General features: G+C 48.2%; 1 protein-coding gene across 1 annotated transcript in view; it reads left to right on the top strand.

Moving 5' to 3' along the window:
- RCOR1 (REST corepressor 1) overlaps positions 1–17,603 on the top strand; it is an 84,554-nt gene that overhangs the window by 29,555 nt on the left and 37,396 nt on the right. The window contains exon 3 of the mRNA XM_040557553.1: positions 12,811–12,897. Coding sequence (XP_040413487.1) covers positions 12,811–12,897 — 87 coding nt within the window. The remainder of the gene's footprint in view (positions 1–12,810; positions 12,898–17,603) is intronic.

The following is a 17,603-nucleotide window of genomic DNA, read 5'->3' as shown; positions in this document are numbered from 1 at the left end:
TGCCTACGTCTGAAGGACACGTTAAATCTGACTTTGTTTTTGGGTATTAAGGTTATCCTTACAGCACCCAGCACGGTGAGCAGCCGGGCCCTGTGCAGGCAGCAGGAGAGGGACTGTCTGTGCCTTGGGGAGCTCGCGAGCTAATGAATACAGCAGTCGTCTCCGAGGAGAACTGGAAGCAGATCGAGGTTTTAAAATCTGATTTGAAATATTAAATGTGTTATTTATGGGCTCCGATTTGATTTCAGCATTTCTGAGAGCGGGATGATGAGGAAGGATGACCCCATAGCTAGGGCTCCACCACAGGGCCCGGGAAACCTGGCTCGGCTCCTGTGAGCCTGGTGCTCAGCTACTTTTTGTGTTGATAAAAGCTCTTGTGTGCTGCTAGGGGTGCTGTGAGGATAAGGAGCTGGGAGACTGGCATGGAAGGGGGTGAGAGGAGGATATGTGACCGTCACAGATGTTTAAAAGTCGGATTTGTGTGGGTTAAACCGGGCATGCTCACAGCCTGTTGACTGCAGTTGCACGCCACGCTGGTGCATGACTCAGATGGCTGGGTGGGATTTGATGCATAAGTTGCTCTTACGCTCACTTTGGCCTGAGGAGGGGGGTCTCCTTCTGGAGATGGCTGCATCATCAGAGCAAGTTGGTGCCTCCTTTTTAGAGGCTGCTATCTCTGCCCCTGCCAGCCGGGCTGCTCACATAGTCTGTGCGAAGCCAGCTTCAGGTAAAATTGGCTGGGTTAGTGTAGGCGGTGTGCACTGCAGCTGAGTTGGCCGCTTTCCCTTGGGAGGGCTGCAGCGGTGCTTGTCCTCACCCCTGCCTGAGGTGGGCTGTGTTGGGAAGCTCATCCCTGCTGCTGCAGGGGCTGAACCACTGGAAACCCCAGCCCCAAGCAGCGGGGTAAATTCTTGGGTTTTCCATCTTCCCAGGCTCACCCTTTCGCCCTTCACCGTGAGCGTGCTGTCGCTGCAGGGAGTGCCTCGTGGTTGAGCGAGGGGGCATCGGGCAGCCCGTGCCAAGGTCGGGTCTCCCCTGGGTGTGCTTTTGGGGCCTGATTCTGCTGCTCGTCGGGGTATCGGCTCCAGCAGGGAGGTGCCGTGATGCCTGCCTGGCTGTTCAGCCCCTGCGCACCACGCAGCTGGGTTGGGAAGCTGTGTGCCTGCCGCTGTAATGCGGTGGGATTGTCTGCTTGCTGCCTTCAAACGTGGTGGGGTTTGACCCGGCTTCAAGAGTACAATCATGTGAGAAATCTCTACTGCCTTTGAGCTGACTGTGCTTAGCTGTTGCTGACTGACTCAGTCTGCTGTGCAAAATGGTTCGGTATAGCTAGCGTACAGCAAAATGAAATTTCTCTCTAATTTGGCCTTTTGGGTGGATTTTTGTCCAGATGGAAACACCACTGTGTCCTGTCTGCGTGCCCTTCACAGTACTCTCTTGCCAAGCAGTAACACGTTCGTCCAGCAGCCTTAGTTCATAAGCCTTGGAGCATAGCTGGCTGTGACTCTTTTTTTGTTGTTTTTGGTTTTCTTGAACTCCTGGGCTGTCAGGTGGTGGGGAGAAGTGCCCCCGCCCCATACTCGCTGGGGTCCCGGTTCTACTTAGTCAGATTCATTCCTGGCCATCTTTTGGCAAGGCTTTTGGAGGCATGGTAGAAAAAATAAAAAATAAAAGTTACTTTAAGCAAGAATCTGCGTTTTCTAACACTGCTTTCTAGGCGCTTGTTACTTTTGCTAATCAGTGTAAACTACCTCAAGAGGATGTTGTAGTTGAACTTTGGATGGATGGGAAGGGAAGAGGTGTCGCTAACATCATCGAAAAGTAATCTCTTTGTAAGAAAGTCAGTTAGGTGTTAGCAGTGGGCAATGGAAGCAGGCCAGCTGGTCCTTAGTGTGTGGGAAAGACAAGTAAAATGCTGCCTGATTGGGGTGCAACTGGGCCTGGTCTGTGAGTAAGGAGAGGTTCGGGGTTTTCCGAAGCAGATGTAGTGAGAGCATCCCTTCTGAGCAGAGACAACAGCCCTGATCCCCTCTGCCCCATTTCCTTTCCTTCCTCTCATCCCCTAAAAGGTGCTGGGGAGTAGGGAAAAGTGGCTGGGGAGCAGGAATTGCTTGGATCTGTGGTCTGAATCCCTGCCCTGACAGGGAAGGGGGGAACCACAAGGTCTGCAAAACCTCTGTGGGCTCTTTGCTCCTCATATATCGTGTCTTTGGGGTTGGGAAAGAAGCCGTGGGAAGCCAGAGGTGTCCTGCAGCTGTAGAGGAGCCACCGTGTGCTTTTCACTGAATAAAGCAGCACTTGTGTGTTCTCCATTTCAAACAATGCATTTTTTTCTTGCTTATTTTTACTGTTAACAACTGGATTGTCTTTTTGTCGGTGTGTGAAGACAGTCTGTGAAAGGGAGGAGGGGGTGACTGGGGGGCTGTGGATATTTACTTGGGGGGGGGAGAATGGGCAACTTGTTCAGCCCAGTGATACCACGGCAATAAAAATGACAGGTGACACTTGTTATGTGCTAAGAAATATTGGGGTGGGGGAGAGAGGGTGGAACAGTCCTTAACTGTATGTATACGGTAGTGGTCTCTAAATTAGCTGTTGCATTTCCAGATAAAGATCTTGGGAGTCATAGTGGTTTTTTCATCAACTCGATGGTAATAGTGAAAAGGCAAGTGTATTGTTAAAAGCTGTTATGAAAGCATCTGAGAACAAAACAGAACCTAATTATGGCATGTTTTATAAATTCTGTGGTGTACCCTCTTCTCGAACACTGTGTACAGTTCTGGTTGTGCCCCGTATCCATCCCTCCCCCATGCATACATGCTTCTCAGGGCTGTAAGATAACGAGATAAAGTACAGGAATTGTTCTTCTCTGTGCAAGAGAGAGGCAGCAAAGCCCAGACCATCTAGCCTGGAAAACAGATGACCAAGAGGAGCATGGCAGAGGGTCTGTAAAACAGTACGAGACATGGAGGAGGTGAGCAGGGCACAGTTATTCTCTGTTTCTCATAAGCCAGGAAATGGGGCCACCAAATGAAATGACTGGGTGGCAGCTTCAGAGCTGAGAAAGGAGTGTGTGCATGGGTTTTCTTTGTTCTTCTTCAGACAATAAACATATAATTAAATTGTAGCACTCTGCCACAGGATGTTGTAGATGCCAAAATTATAAATGGGTTCAAAAAGGATTAGACAATTTGATGGACTTTTTTTTTCCTCCTCCCATGAAGGGCCATTAAATCCAGTGATGCAGATACAGTGCCAGGCTCAGGAAGTCTCTGTGCTTGTCCTGCTCTCATATGTTATTCCTAAGTGCTGTCAGTGAATAATCCCGAGCAGCTCTTCTTGCAGGGGTGAGGGAACGTGGCAGAGGACCCTGCTTAATGGGGAGGAAGAGCTGAGGACTGGCCTCATAAAGGAATGGGAGGCCACGTGTGTGCAGAGCTTGTGTGTAGGAGTTGGTGATTGTCAAGGAATGGGGAGGCGGCAGAACTGCCTGTGGTGCAAAGAGGAAGACGTTTGCCTTATTTTTGCTTCCTCATCAGAAAACTGTTTGGCTTCAGACAGATTTGGCAGTGCCTAGGTGCTGGTCAGCAGCCTGAAACCTGGCACTTGAGGGAACCGTGCCATGTTATTGTTCCTTTTTTAAAGATTTCTTGTGGTGTATGTTTCTATACTCGGATCTTTCCTGCGTGCACGTAGGTCTGCCTGCATGGCTTAGTCACTGAATGTAAGTGGAAGGGAAACTGTGGAGGGAAGGAAGGAAATCTCTTGGTGGGTCAGCGTTCAGGGAAACTGGACAGCAAGCAGCAGCGGTTGTCTCACTCGGGTTGGAGTTTGGCTCTCAGAACTAATACCGTGTGTGCATTTACCTGTTTGTGACAAACGCTGAAATGGCTCTGTGGAGGTCCTGCATGGGTGCTCCCGGTGAATGGCGAGGGGGGCAGGTGAGCCTCGGGAGGCCTGCTTTTCTTTTTTAGTTGCGTGCTCGGGGTTGCTGTAGTCTACAGCTACCAGCCCTCCTCCTTTTTGAGAAGAGAAAGTGGATGTTGCAAATCTTTAAGAGGAGAAAACAAGCCTTTTGAAAACGTAATTTCATACTTCAAGTCTTTCTTTAAAGAAGCTCCCCCCCTTTCCCATTCCGGTACAAAACCCCAGCCATGTCTAGACAAAAGCCTGTTGTGATTAGCAGAGGTGTGATTCTTAATGCGAAGCGTGGGGGGGTGTATTCATGCTCTGATGTTATGTTAATGTGTTTCCTGCTCCTGCAGGGGCTGCAGGCCTTGTGCATGCAGAACTCCTGGCAAAGCCTGGATTGGAATCGCATGCATATATAGAAGAATAATTTTACACACTCGAAGTATACGTTGAAAGGCTGTTTGCTTGTATAGTTATTCAGGCTTCATCTATGGCTGCACATTGGTGCCACCTGCTTGCAGGAAAGAATGAGTGGACTTGTATTATTCAGGAAAAAAAAATCAAGGCGAGGCCTCAACATCTGTTCTGGCTTTATTGTTCACTCTGGCCTGGGCTGTGGGCAAAATGTAGGCCACAGCTTTTGCTTTACTGCTGGCTCTTAAACTAAAATAGCGTCTCGGATCGGATATGTTTTTAAGAAAGTTTTTAAAAAAATAAAAATCTGATGATGTTCAGACTTGATATGGGTTGAACTTGATTACTCGAAAAAAGGGGAACCGTGTTGCTATCCGTGTTTTCTTCATTTTCTCTTCCAGCTCTCCTAATGGTAATAATTTTTATCGCTACAAAGTGACCTTTGTAATCATTGCTGGATGATTAATCTTTAACTGGGTAATTTCTAAAGCAATATTTTTCACGCTGTCATAATGTATGATACCATGTTTTTTGTAGCACAGCACCTACAGTCATTCTGAAGCAATAAGGCCCTTCGGTCTGCACTTCCAGTGCTGCTGCTCTGTATGGAAACCCGAATAGTAGCCTTTGTTTCCTTAGGAGGATACAGAAATGCCCTCAGAGCTTTATTTGCATATAGATTACAGTGCCAGTCAGGTGTAGTCACGTATAGGAAGAGCTAAGCACTGCTTAATTCATAACTTTTAAATTAAAAAATGTTCCTTAAGTTGCAGGATTCCAGTTTAAAATATTCCCCTATGCTCAATGTTGCTATCGTGTGTACAAGGATGGTATTTCTGCGAGGTACCAGCTCCTAAGTCTAGGCAATCCTCAGAAAGCACAAGCTCAAGGGGGTTGCAGGCGTTATCTGCTGACCTGGGAGAAGTCCCGTGCCCAAGGAGGTGGAGATGGGTAGCAGGGCTCTCCCCACGGCTGTGAGCTGCTGCTTGAGACCCCAGCGGCAGCAGCAGGGAAGGAAGGCGGAGCAGCTTTTCTTCTAATTCTTAATTTTGTTTGAATTCTCCTGTGTCACATAGGTACCTCATTGTATTGCAGCTGTGCATGTACAATTATGCTATGAGCCTGAGTAATATCAGTGAGCCAGTAAGGAGGAGTTCAAGTTATGGGAGCCGGTGCCTCCCTTGTCTTATTTTGTTTAACAGTCATCGTGGGTACTGTAAGCAGGGGATTTTACCCTATGCAATAAATATAAGGTCTGTATTGATAAAGAAAACGCAGGATTGGGAATGGAAGTACTTGTTTAATCTCACTTCATCAGAAGTAAATACATTTAGACCTGGTCCAAAACTGCTTTAAGCAGCATTTATAGCAGCTAAGTCATTATATGTCAGCTCCAGCTCTTCCCCAAACGATTAAAACATCTATTCACCTTTGTGTATTACGCAATGCATGTTTTATGTAAAATGTTAAGGGTTACATATTAAAGGTAAGGGGTGTTTCTTAGGTTTCTTAGTCTTTTTTTTTTAAACCTGCAAAATGTGATTTAAAGATGAATTAGTACCATTTATGGGAGGGCTCAGTAAGTGCTATTAGTAATGCAATAGCCTTTGCAGGTGGGAATTCTGCCATCCTGTACCTTGGGGATTTCAGTCTGTTGTGTAAACTTTAATAACTCTTAATGAAATACATTGCTTAGATCTGGAAACCTTTTCTTACCTGCTGCCTTGCAAAAGATCATTACCTGAAGATTTCCATTTACTACTATGGGAAGTGCTTTTTGAAACTATGTTGATTTGTCCATGCTTGCCTTCTGAAGAAGATACAGCAGTGTGCATCTGTATCGAGCACCTGGCACTGGCCTTGCTTTTCTGGGTTACCATTTGCTGCTTTAAGTAATGGAGGAACTTAACAGTGTCAGATTCCCACTCTTCGTGGTGCGTGTTGCAGTGCTGTCATGGTGGTGTGTTAGTCTGTTTGCCTCCTTTGAAAGTCAGAGGGCTCCAGTAGCTCTGAAATGCATTATGCAAACAGCAACAGCAAAAGAAAAAATAAAAAATCGCACCTGAGGCTGTTGAAAGGGTTATGGAGAAGGGCGAAGGCTGGGAATCCTCCCGGCAGAGCTTCGTCCTGACTTGGGCAGGATGGAGCTGGGAGCAAAGTGTGTCTTGGCATCTGCAGGAGACTGGGATCATATCTCTGAAGGGTCAGGGTAGGTGCCAAAACCAAAGCGTAGCATGCTCTTAAGCGGCTCACAGCCGCAGCTGGAGCATGCAGCATCCCTGGGCAGAGCTGTGAGACCAAGCAGCTCCCTCAAGTGCAGAAACTCAAGTGGGAGCTGGCACCGCTGCCTTGCGTGGAAGCAAAAGGTAGGCGACAGCGATGAGTGGTTCTTTCAGAGGCCGTGGCTCCCATGAGTTTATTTGGGCACGTTTCATCTCTGGGAGGGAGAAGAAAAGTAAAATGGGATGTGTTGGGCCAGAGCAGTGGGTCTGAGGTGGCCAAAGCTCCAGGTGTCCTCCCTGTCCTTCATGCTGGAATTGCACACGCAGTCCTTCAGACAGCATAGAGCAGTGCCGTGGTGGAAGGAGGTCTCCTGCTGGTCCCCTTCCCTCCCTTGTCTCTTAGGGTATGCAGTATAAAACTAGGAATTAGTTAAGGTAACCTTTTTTTTTTTAATTTGGATTAGGCTCCCCTGCTCTGGTTGGCAGCAGCGGGGTGAAGCTACGTGACAGCAGAGGCCCTGTCCACGTGAGCCTGCTGCTCCCTGCGCACCCGCTCTGCTGTTTGTCTGATCTCGCAGCCAGCTGATTTGATTTAATAACTCAGGGAAAACGCTGTTTGCTTTTTATTTTGCCAGGTTAGTTTTAGCGAAATGTGCTTGGCTCGGATGGACAAATGCCAGAGTCAACAGGAGGTGGGGGAGAGGCGGGGAGCGCGTGTCAGGAGAGCAGGGAGATGCTGGCTGAGCAGGCCCTCCTCTGCCTTCAGCAGCGGTGAGGTGTGAGATGGGCTCCAGCTGTGAAGTAAAAGTTTCACCCTTTGGCCTTTTGACTCAGTTTCTCCGGGGCTCTTGGTTCACCTCCCCGAATGGAGGTGCAGGTGGGATGAGGGAGTGGCGTTTTTACAGCTTTACTGCTGTGTCCTGACTTCAGCTGCTCCGTGGCTTGCTGAGACCGGGAGGTGTCAGACATGAAGAAGGTTCTGCGACCTGTGGAGGAGACTTAGTGCTTCTGACGCTGCTTAATGTTGTATCGGTGGCCTTTGGTAGCTTCTGTCTGGCGATGTGTCCACCTCCCTCTCCTAACAGGCGTCTTGGCTTCCCAGCACCCTGGCAGAGGTTGAGAGAGGCACGCTTCTTGCTCCTGGTCCTGCTTCGTTGGCAGACTTTCTGCAAGCGTGGTGGCTCGCAGCCTGCAGGGCACGCGCGTGTCGTTGCTCTCGCTTTGCTCTGGAGAGAGCCTGAACAAAGATCTGTGGTTTCGTGTCAGCACAAACGTATTTGTGACGACAAACTCCGCAGCACATTCAGCGCTGACCTTATTCATACAGTCCCGATTCTAGCACCAGTGCAGCATAAGTTTGTATAGAAAACAAAGTCGTGTTATCTGCAGGAAGCCCTTAAGATGCCAGATACGTGCGTATCTCATCAGGCTGCACATCAGACTGTGGGTGCTGCTCAGGGATTGTGGGGCCCAGTCCCTCTGCTGTGGAAGTACACGGTCTTGTTGACTTTGGCTCGAGGCTGTGTTTCTTGGTGTGAGGAGGAGGTCCTGACCTTGCAGGTAAATTGATATCGGGGGATTTGCAAGGGTGTTAGGTCTCGGTGCATTTAAGAAGTTCCTTGCAAGGAATTTGTACATGTCACTTCTATCCTGTTTCTGCAGAGGGTCCTGGCAGGGCCAAACCTCTGCTCTCTGACTTGGAGTGAATGCAGCAGAACGTGCCTGTAGGAGGAAGGGAGGATTGTAAGAGGTTTTTTTGAGTCTCTTGACTTTCACTTTCCTCTTTGTTCTTTGCCTTGTGTACGAGCTGGGATTGCTCAGGTGTGGGCTGACCTTAAGCTGGATTTACTTCTGAGGCTTTAAACTTTGTGTGGTGGTGGGAGAGCAGGACTGACATCTTTCTGTGTGCAAGTGAAAATTGGGCAGACATGCTTGGGAGTGAGGCTGTCCCTTCTGGTAGCCTTCACAGCAGGGTAGAGAGATGCTTTCAAGACTCAGAAGCAAGATAGATATTTTGTTTTAAATCAGCCCAATGTCTTTTAGTGTCAGCTGCTGCTGGTTGAAACCTCCATCTTATGTTGTGTTGTTTTTTTTTCATTTCTTTCTGTGCAGCAATCTTGCAACAGGTTTCTAAAAGCTGGGGAAGAGCTGTAGCTGCTTTGGGTGTGGGCTTCACGCCCTTGCCATGTGCTGCTCTCGCTCGTGCCAGGCCTGTGCCTTGCCAGGGGCTGTGTGGGGAGCCCCCAGGGGTGGAGGACGTCACCCGACAAGCAGAAGGGGGTTAGTAACTCAAACAGCTGTGTTACCGAGCTGCACAACAGAGCGCCACGTTCCTATACACTGTGTGGTCAGCTGCATGCTGCTGTTGAGATGTGGCTGGTGGATATTATGTCATGCATCATCTCTTCCCTTGTACCAGGTGAAATGTTAGTGGGCTTGTGCCATCAACCAGGGCTGTAAGTGGGACCAACTTTAAAAATGGCCTTTTCTTTACAAAGTGAGTTTTAACCTGGATCAAACCCCTCTTCTGGTTCAGCATATGGTTCATCAAACAGTTGTCTGTGCGGCTAAGGAAATGGGGTAGGAGCATGTTCTGGGGACAGCTCTGGAAAAGAGCCATGGTACTGTGCCTGGTCAGGGGGGCTGCCCATCTCTGCTAGGGTGAAGGCAATGGGAACCTGCATCCCCTATGGGTTCTGGCACTGGAACAAAGGAGAGGAGGAAGGGTCTGTGATTCCTCTGAGCCGTGACTTTGGGACAAACAGGAGAGCCAGCAGTGGGGAAATGATTTTGAACTGTTTGCTCGTGTATCATCTCTGAGCTAATGGGTACGGCAGAGACTTTACAAATACCTAGTGGGTAGTGTAGATGAAAGTGCAGGATTAACTGAAATGTCAGACAATCTTTCTGCCAATATACAGCTTCTTTAAACACAGGTTGCACTGGTTTAACTGCACTTGCTTAAATGAGTAAACCCCATTGATCCTAAATTGATGTTACCCTAAAAAGAGTAACCCTTGCCCTCCTTAAGTGGCTCTTTTAATGTAAAATATATAATGGATTAAATTAATGTAGCTTTTTAGCTTTGTCACTAAAGTGTAGAGTGTTTGAATTCACCCTGTTAACCTTTGTGCAGAAGCAGAGGATGGGGGTAGGAATTCCCCCATGTTGGTGGGCCTTGTGCTGTGTTTGGAAAGATATAGAAAAGGGATGTAATAACCACTCTGCAAAAGCTGTGCCATGCCCTATCCTCTCTCCTGATGGCTCTCGCTCTAAAATAACCATTTCAACATGCTTCCGAATTCTGAGCAAGCTCTTAAGCTCTTCCTTGCTATGTCATGTAGCAAGGGTCCTGGTGCTGCTTGTATTTCAGGGGTCAGCACTGGGCTGCTAGGAGGAATAGGTGCTGGGTCTGCCTTGCTTGCAGGGGATAGAGGGCGAGGGTCTGTGGGCTTTGAGGGGTGATGGAGGGGAGGATATGGGGCTAAGTGATACGTGGTGCTAGGGAGGGAGTCCTAGCCTCTGGGGGTGTTTGCCCTCCATGTTCTCTGATGTGTGTTGGCCTTTGTAGGTGCGTCTGTCCTTTGCAGAGTTCTGACTTAACCCTGGTGTATGGCTCGTGCTGGCCTCTGCTGAGGAAGGAAGGCTGAGGGACGTGCGCGGGCTCGGGCTGCTGCTGAGGCTGGTGGGAGGCGAGGGGAAGAAGCGGGGCTGTGGTACTTGGGCAGGAGGGGATCCTGCGGACAGCATGGCGCCTTACGTTGGACTTGAGGATGTTTGATGATTTGCAGAGAGTTCCTCTTCAAGTGAGGCCCAGCGGGAGGCTTATCCTGGCCAGAGGGAGGGGGTGGAAGGCTTGGACATGGGCAGCCCCTAACGTGAAGCACTCCCCTGGCAAAGGAGGTCAAGGAACGTGTTTCACCGGCCACCTTGATGCCACGAAGTCCCTCAATACCACCTTGCCCTGGTTGCCACCTCCCAGGCTTTGGGGATGGCTGTGACCTTTTTGTGTTACCTTCCCCTCAGGGAGCAGTCTGCTGAGGGGACAGCCGGGCTCCTCTGTGCCGTGTGTGGCAGCCTCCTGGCGTGTCAGGGAGCAGGTGCAGCCTGCTGTGCCAGGGCGAGACCCTTTCCCTTCTCCTGGATTAGGCGTTTTGGCCAGTTTAGTGAGCCAGGCTGATGGGTTGCCATGGTGTGAAGGCTTGCTGGCAGAATTTGGGCGCCAGACTCCTAAATGGGGATGGGTTTCTGTCACGGGGAGGGGTGTGGGATTGGGGTTGGGAGGGTTTAGCTTCTGGAGGCCTGCCTGATGATTTCTGCCCTTGAGTATTTTTATGGGATGTGGAAGTGCTTTTCAATGTAATGCCAAGTGAGGAGAGAGCCTTCTTTCTGTATATTTCAGACCCTGCAATGAACTAAATAGCAGGACAGACTCTGCTGTAGGGAGAGTGAGGAGTGAAATTTGATAAAGAGGCTTAAAGCTGCCTTTTCCTTTGCATTTCTGACCTAGACTTGGTATGGGGCAAAAGTAAAATTTAATCCCAGAAGTATGAAGGTTTTTTTTGGTAAAGTTCAAGAAATATAATTATAAATTCAGACACCTTTTCTGTTCTATATATAGCCCCAGTCTCTACCCCCCATCTCTCGTCTTTTCTCACTCCTGTTTTTCTGCCTAGTGTAGAAAGTAATGCTCGTGCACAGGGCACAGAATACCTTGGGTGTGCAGTTGCTACCCTTTTACACAGCCTTTTCCTTTTTTTAAAAGATTATCATGATGTTTGGATATTAATCCTAAGAAATCAGTGGTGAAAATAAGTTTGTTTTTTGGCAAGGCTTGAGAAATAAGGTAGACTCTGGGTAACTGAAAGTAAAAATTTTAGTTCAGTGTAAATAAGCTATTGGCCTGTTTTTTTATGCATACTATTTTTGCTATATATGCATGTTTTTGCTTTAAACTTGTTAAAGTATTTCTGTCATTTATCCCTAAATGTTATAAGCTGAGCATATCTAGTGTTAAAAACAGTAATCGAACTGTGAGTGCTCATCGCGTTGTAATTGCTGAACTTTCTGATCTGTTCAGAAGGCTGGGTGCTGGCAGGCTCCTGTTTCTGTCACAGCGGAGACAGAAGAGCAGATAATGTCCTGATTTCATCCCCGTGCCATGAGAGAGGAGGGTCCTGGCATTGTGTTTTCCATCAGAAGATGCAGAACTTTCCTCACCTGTTGCGGTGTTTTTCAGCGCATCGTGAAATGGTGGTTGTCTGTCATTGTGTAGCACAGAAAGAATAGCGTCGTGTTGAAACGTTGCATAAAACTTCAGCGTTACGAAGTTCTGTAGTGGAAGTAGTACTGTAGGCACCCGTTCATAACAAGACCTGCAAGTTGCTCTTGGCCAGGGTGGGTGGTTGAGCTGGCTGGGCGTGCTGACTCAACAGGGCAAGTTTCTTTCTCTTCTCTTCTCTTCTCCTCCTCCTCCTCTTCTGACTGCTCATCACCCAAGAACAGCAGATTCACGAGAACTTGTTGAAACTTAACCTTTACCTTGAGGTTCCTCTTCAAAGTACGTGCAGCTGTGGTTCTTCACTTCAGACTTTCAGTGCTCTCATGCTCAACAAGTGTTAAGTTGGCTAAAAACGGACGTGTTTTCAGGAGCGTGGGTGTGCGCAGACAGTGGGCGTGATGCACAAGAGCTGCTCTGAATGGGTTGAGCAGAGGGCCTGATTCTGCTGTGGGACACCCAGTGTTCCTCTGGTGGGCGTGCAGATATACGGGGGATGGAGGCACAGCAGGGCTGTTGGGATGGATCTGGGAGAAGGCTCTAGGAAGTGAAATCTGGAAGGCTCATCCGTGTGCCTACCCTGAAGTTTTAATCTAAGTGCACAGTAAGGTCTCCTGACACTAAGGGCTTGGAGCCTGCTGCCTGAGCCTAACTCCTCCCTTTTTCATTTAACAGTGGCTGGAAGAAAAATAATCAAGTATGCTGGAAGAGAAACATTAATTAACTTTTAATTTAGATCTAACATATGCTTCTTAGTGCGCTGCATGAAAGAGTGAGTGTGCGGTATCTGTCATGTTATACAGGGCATTGAAAAAAAACACAAGGAAAAGCCTCAGGTCTGAATGAGAAGATCAGCTTTTGACTCTACAGATGGGTTTCATAGCTTGATTAAAAGCTGCAGATGTGTGATAAGTTACTTTTGTATACATTTTGCATCTGAAATGACTTTCTCTATAACTTGGATTGTATCTGCTTTCTCTTAAGCCAAACTTGCAAGACGAAGTCAGGAGAGAGAGAACCTCGGCATGCTGGTCTGGTCGCCTAATCAGAATCTCTCTGAAGCAAATGTAAGTCTCTTCAAATTCTTCTTTCTCCACTTATCGTAAGTGTATCACTTAAAGAATGTGAAGGTGCCACTTTCAGTAGAGAGGTTATGTCTGTGACCTTTTTATTATGCTTTGAAATTAATTTGAGCATTGGAAAAAAAGAAAAGCCTACAAAGCAACCCTCCAAAAGAACTTTGTTCCCTTCAGGCAGTTGTTCAGTGTAGCAAATACACGGAAACAGGGAAAGCAGGAGAAAAGTGACACTTTTTTTCTTGGCATGAATTCTTTAAGATACTTACTCTCAGGCCTACATGATCTTGTTTGCTGGTGCTGTAGAAGATGACAGAAATAACTGCTGAGAGCAAAATGAAAAGTGTTTTAGAATTATGGGGTGGCAGAAATCTGTGGCAATTTGTAGTACCTTTTTCTGATAAAGCCACAAATAAAATTCACATCTGGAGCTCATGGAGGTTTAAATGCCAGAACAATTGCAGTGCCTTGGAATTCCACGTGAGGGCAATTACCAGCTCTGTGTGTGTATTTGGGAACAAGTCTCAGTGCTGTTGCCAGATGGCAGAACTAGTGTTTGAAAGGTTTGTCTAGCTACAGTTGTCCTCATGAATAAGTGGGACTCCTTGATTAAAGGACTGCTCTTTGAATGCAGTAACTAAAGCTAAACGTTTTTAGGGGAGGCAGCTGAAAGAGGCTATTTTTGATCTTATGCTTGTACCTTTTTTTCTTTCTGAATCTGGGACCAAGAATAAGAATCTTACATGCCTGTCCTCTGCAGATGTTTGTGGTGGTGGTATTAAATTGATAGACGGCTTTTCCCTAGGCCCAAGGGCTGAGATGCATCACAGCACCATTGTGAGGCCTCTGCTAATTAAGGCAGCGGAGGCTGCATAAACTGGCTCGGTCAAGAAGTGGCTGGGATCTGCCCTGGGGCATTTGGTCCACTGAGGAAGTTGCCCCTTAAGTTATAAAAGGATAATAGTACCATAATCTGCAGATAAAAAGGGCTTTGCAAGGATCATGTTTGCCTTCTCCCTTACCAGTGGTGTCTTGTCTGCTCTCTGCTGGCTATTGCATGCTGAACTAAGTAAGACCGATGAGCAGAGGGATACGTTTGACGGTTACCTACAGCTGGAAACCTGTGAAGGGGTATAAGAGCAAGAAACCGATGCCTCCACCAGGAGGCAAAACTGCACGGGTCATCTGTGACACAGGATTCCTGTAGCTGCCTCTCAAGTCTGAGAGTCTTCTGAATCTCAGCTGTAATTTGAAACATTTAGTTTTTGTCCGGGTTTCTTAGAGACAGAAGAGAGAACGGAGGAGGAAAAGAAAGGATTAGTGGAACTGAGTAAAATCTTCAACTCAGTATTGTGGTAATTGGCACAAAATATGCAAGTATATTACAGAGTAAAAAGGATATGATATCTGTTAAGATGTCATGAACGTAAGAAATGAAAAATGTAGTATGACTGATTTAAAAACTAGGTAGCAGTTGACTGTTGCTGGCACAGCAAAAGTTGGGGAAAACTTGTGAATGTGAGGGCAAGGAAAAATTTCTCATAAGACTTGATTAAAATTTTAGTAACAGCGTAGGCACATCAGTGATTTTACCTTTCAAAAAGATACAGGAAAAAAAATGAATGAATATTTCATACAGTGTTTGGGGGAGAGAAGTATAATCCTCTTGTGCAATACGTGACATACAGATATCTCCCGGGCACCTAGCTGGGTGTGGGGATGTGGTTGTCAATCTGGTAGCAGCAAGCAGCCAAGGATCACTGGGAGAGGTGGCTGAGGGGGCCTGGGGGTGGTAGGAACTCTCCAGCAGGTGGGGAGAGGGCAGCTCTGCAGGGAGGGAGAGAACAAGAACAAGGTAAGAGTGGACATTTCTTTGTCTTAGCTCAAATTGAGCTGACAATACCGAAGGAAGTATCAGTCATTCCTACCTCTGCCTGGCGTTAGCCAAAAATGAACTATGAAGAAGAAAGCACTGCAGTGCTCTGCAAAGTCTGTAGAGCATTTGGTGTATGGCATGCAAAGTTCCCTAATCTGCTTCGTGGTTTACGAAGAAGAGGCATCAGGGGAAAGGAAGTCTCTTCAGCTGTTCTGGTGTTCACTTACCAGTCTTGGCATTTGCTGACGGTGAACGCTAATTAAATGGGGTCTGTGAGAATGCCTAATAGGACTGATGATCCACACTTCCATCAACGATATGGGGTTGATACGGGATTGCTGTGGAGAGAAACTGAGGGTAAGCCATAGGTTGACAAGATGGTAATAAAGCGAACACTGCCGCTAGTCTTACGGAATGCTTTGGGTCTTTTTCCTAGCTTGGACTGATGCCAATGTAGTGGGTTCTTAATGACCTGACTGCAGAGTTACAAGTCTCAGCGCTGAAAGCTCTGGCCTTACCTTCTTTATCAAGACCGATATTTGGAAAGAAGTAGCTTGGAGTGCAATTCTAGGGGCACAGTGGGCAGGTAATTTGGCAAGGGCTTCCCAACGTCGTGCTTGGCCCCGAAGGGTGATGTGGGATAAAGAATGAGGTGGTAACTGGAGTGGTTTGCTGCCTCTGAATCCTGCAGCATTCAGGAAAAAAAAAACAAACGCCAGAATAGCGGCTTTAGTATGGAAAATGTGAGAAAAGAATGGAGAATGGGAGCTACTGAAATGTTTTGAAAACTGAAGACGAAGCAAACTCCATCTGTTCAGTTTACTGAGTAGAGGCTGAAAGGGGACTGTTGAATTTTCTCAAAGGAGAATTTTGACATAGTAAAAGATGTATATAATGTAAATAAAGGGCTGCAGGAAAAGTCCACAGAGACTGAAATAAAATTCCTGAGTGTGTGTTTTTTAATTCTTTTGATTGACTATTGGAAGTTATCCAGGGAAGTGAAGGCACCTATTTCTTGATGCCTTTTTAAACCATGGGTTTTTGTGATGTGTGTTATCCTGGGAGGGGGAAATCATTGGCCATATAAAGTAGGAACGGAAGGAGCTGGGGTCTCCAGAAAGTTGGCATAGCCCCTTGGTCTGTAAATGCTGTGAATCCTAGCTAGGATTTCATCCATCCTATTCTTGTGGTAAGAGTCTTAGGGCTTTGCTGTGTTCCTGGGGCTCCGTGTGAAGGTGGAAGTTACTGCAGCACACGCTAGTGATGGCTCAGAGCTGGTGGGTCCCACGAGCAGAGCAGTTCTGTGGAATCAGTGCGGCCTCCTGGGATCCGCCTCCTGGGATCCACCTCCAGTACCCAAGTGCCACAGAAACCTGCGAGCAGCCCTGCGACAGTGCCCGGAGCTGCGCGTGCTGGTGTTTGGCAGAGGTGCGTGTCTGCGGGTCCTCTGCAGGCTGCTGGAACGAGCCCTGGAAGGACCAGCGAGTCTGCCCTGACAGCCTGGTGGGGGAACCCGCGTGCCTGCTGCTCCAGGCTCGTGCAGGTGGTTACGGGTTGTCTGCGTCCCGTGTGCTGGCACGTTGGAGGAGTTGATTGCCTGGATGCCACGAAATAATGGATATGGTAGAGAAGATTTAAAAAGAGGAAAAAAAAAACAACAACAAAAACACACAAACAAAAGTATCTGTTGGCACATTGCTCACTTTCTTATCCTGGGCCTTGTTAACCATTAATTCTGTACAAACCGCTTACTGCCCTGCCCCATATTGATCCCAAAGCCGAACGCTGCCAGCGTGGTCCTTATCTACTGTCGGGCTCCTCTTTCAGGGAGTATGACAGTTGCCAGAGGGGGTCAGGAACAGCTCGGTGGGAGACGGGCATCCGCTCTCTTTGCCTGGCACGTGGGAGGTGGGGGTGAGGAAGGCAGAGAGTGAAAAATGCATTGTAATGATGCTGTGGAGATCCTGCACAGGAGTTAGCTGGGCCAGCATGAAGCTATTTATACCGCAGCAGCGTCTATCGCTGTGCCAAGTGCTCCAATGGGTGGGACCGTGAAAATGGCACTGGGTTGGTTTGGAAATAAGCAAGTGCTGGCATGCTGCAGCTGCCCAGGAGGAAGGGATGGAAACCGGGCAGGAGAATAGGATGTGATGAGTGCTTTTATGCATCTGTAGTTCAAAGGTGAACTACGAGAGGAGAAAGCTGTATTGTTTAGCTTGTGATAAGCTCTGTTTTGAAAGTCATTTGTCTGCTCTCTTCCTGACAGCGCACACGTGCCCTGGATGTGAGGTTTGGTTCCTCACCGTTATCGGGACGTGGGGATGTTTTGGTGGGTGTCCCCCGTGGACTTGCGGCTTCTGGGTGGTGCTGAAGAGGCGGCCCTGTCCCCAGCACCCCTGGGAGGGCAGGTCACGGCTGCCAGATGGGTCCCCTGCTCTTCTGTTCGACCCGATGGCAGAGCAGAGCCCCAGCTTCGGGCGCTCCCCAGCCCTCCCTCTGTTACCCTGTTTGCGGGACTGCCCCTGCCTCTCCTTGTGCCCGCTTCAGCGTGCCTGGGGGGACCGCAGCCAGCCCCCTTTTCCCCGGGCAGGACGGTGGATGTGCCCAGGGCACCTGGGGACGGAGGCATGCCAGTCGCACGGAGCTGCAGGTGCTCCAGCACCCTCGCCGTGCGCTCGGCCAAACCCCTGGCTGGGGACAAAAGCGGCTGGGGGGGGTCCCGAAACGTGCTGCAAAACCCGGTCCTGGGAAGGCGGCAGCGTGCCAGCTGAGGCTCTGATGGAGAAAGAAGTGCTGGTTGCTATGGTTACTGGGGATGTTAACCC

The sequence above is a fragment of the Cygnus olor genome, chromosome 5 (genome assembly GCF_009769625.2).
Source record: "Cygnus olor isolate bCygOlo1 chromosome 5, bCygOlo1.pri.v2, whole genome shotgun sequence".
Classification (NCBI taxonomy): domain Eukaryota; kingdom Metazoa; phylum Chordata; class Aves; order Anseriformes; family Anatidae; genus Cygnus; species Cygnus olor.
Note: the sequence above shows the minus strand (reverse complement) of the source record. Positions and strands in the feature narration are given on the sequence as shown.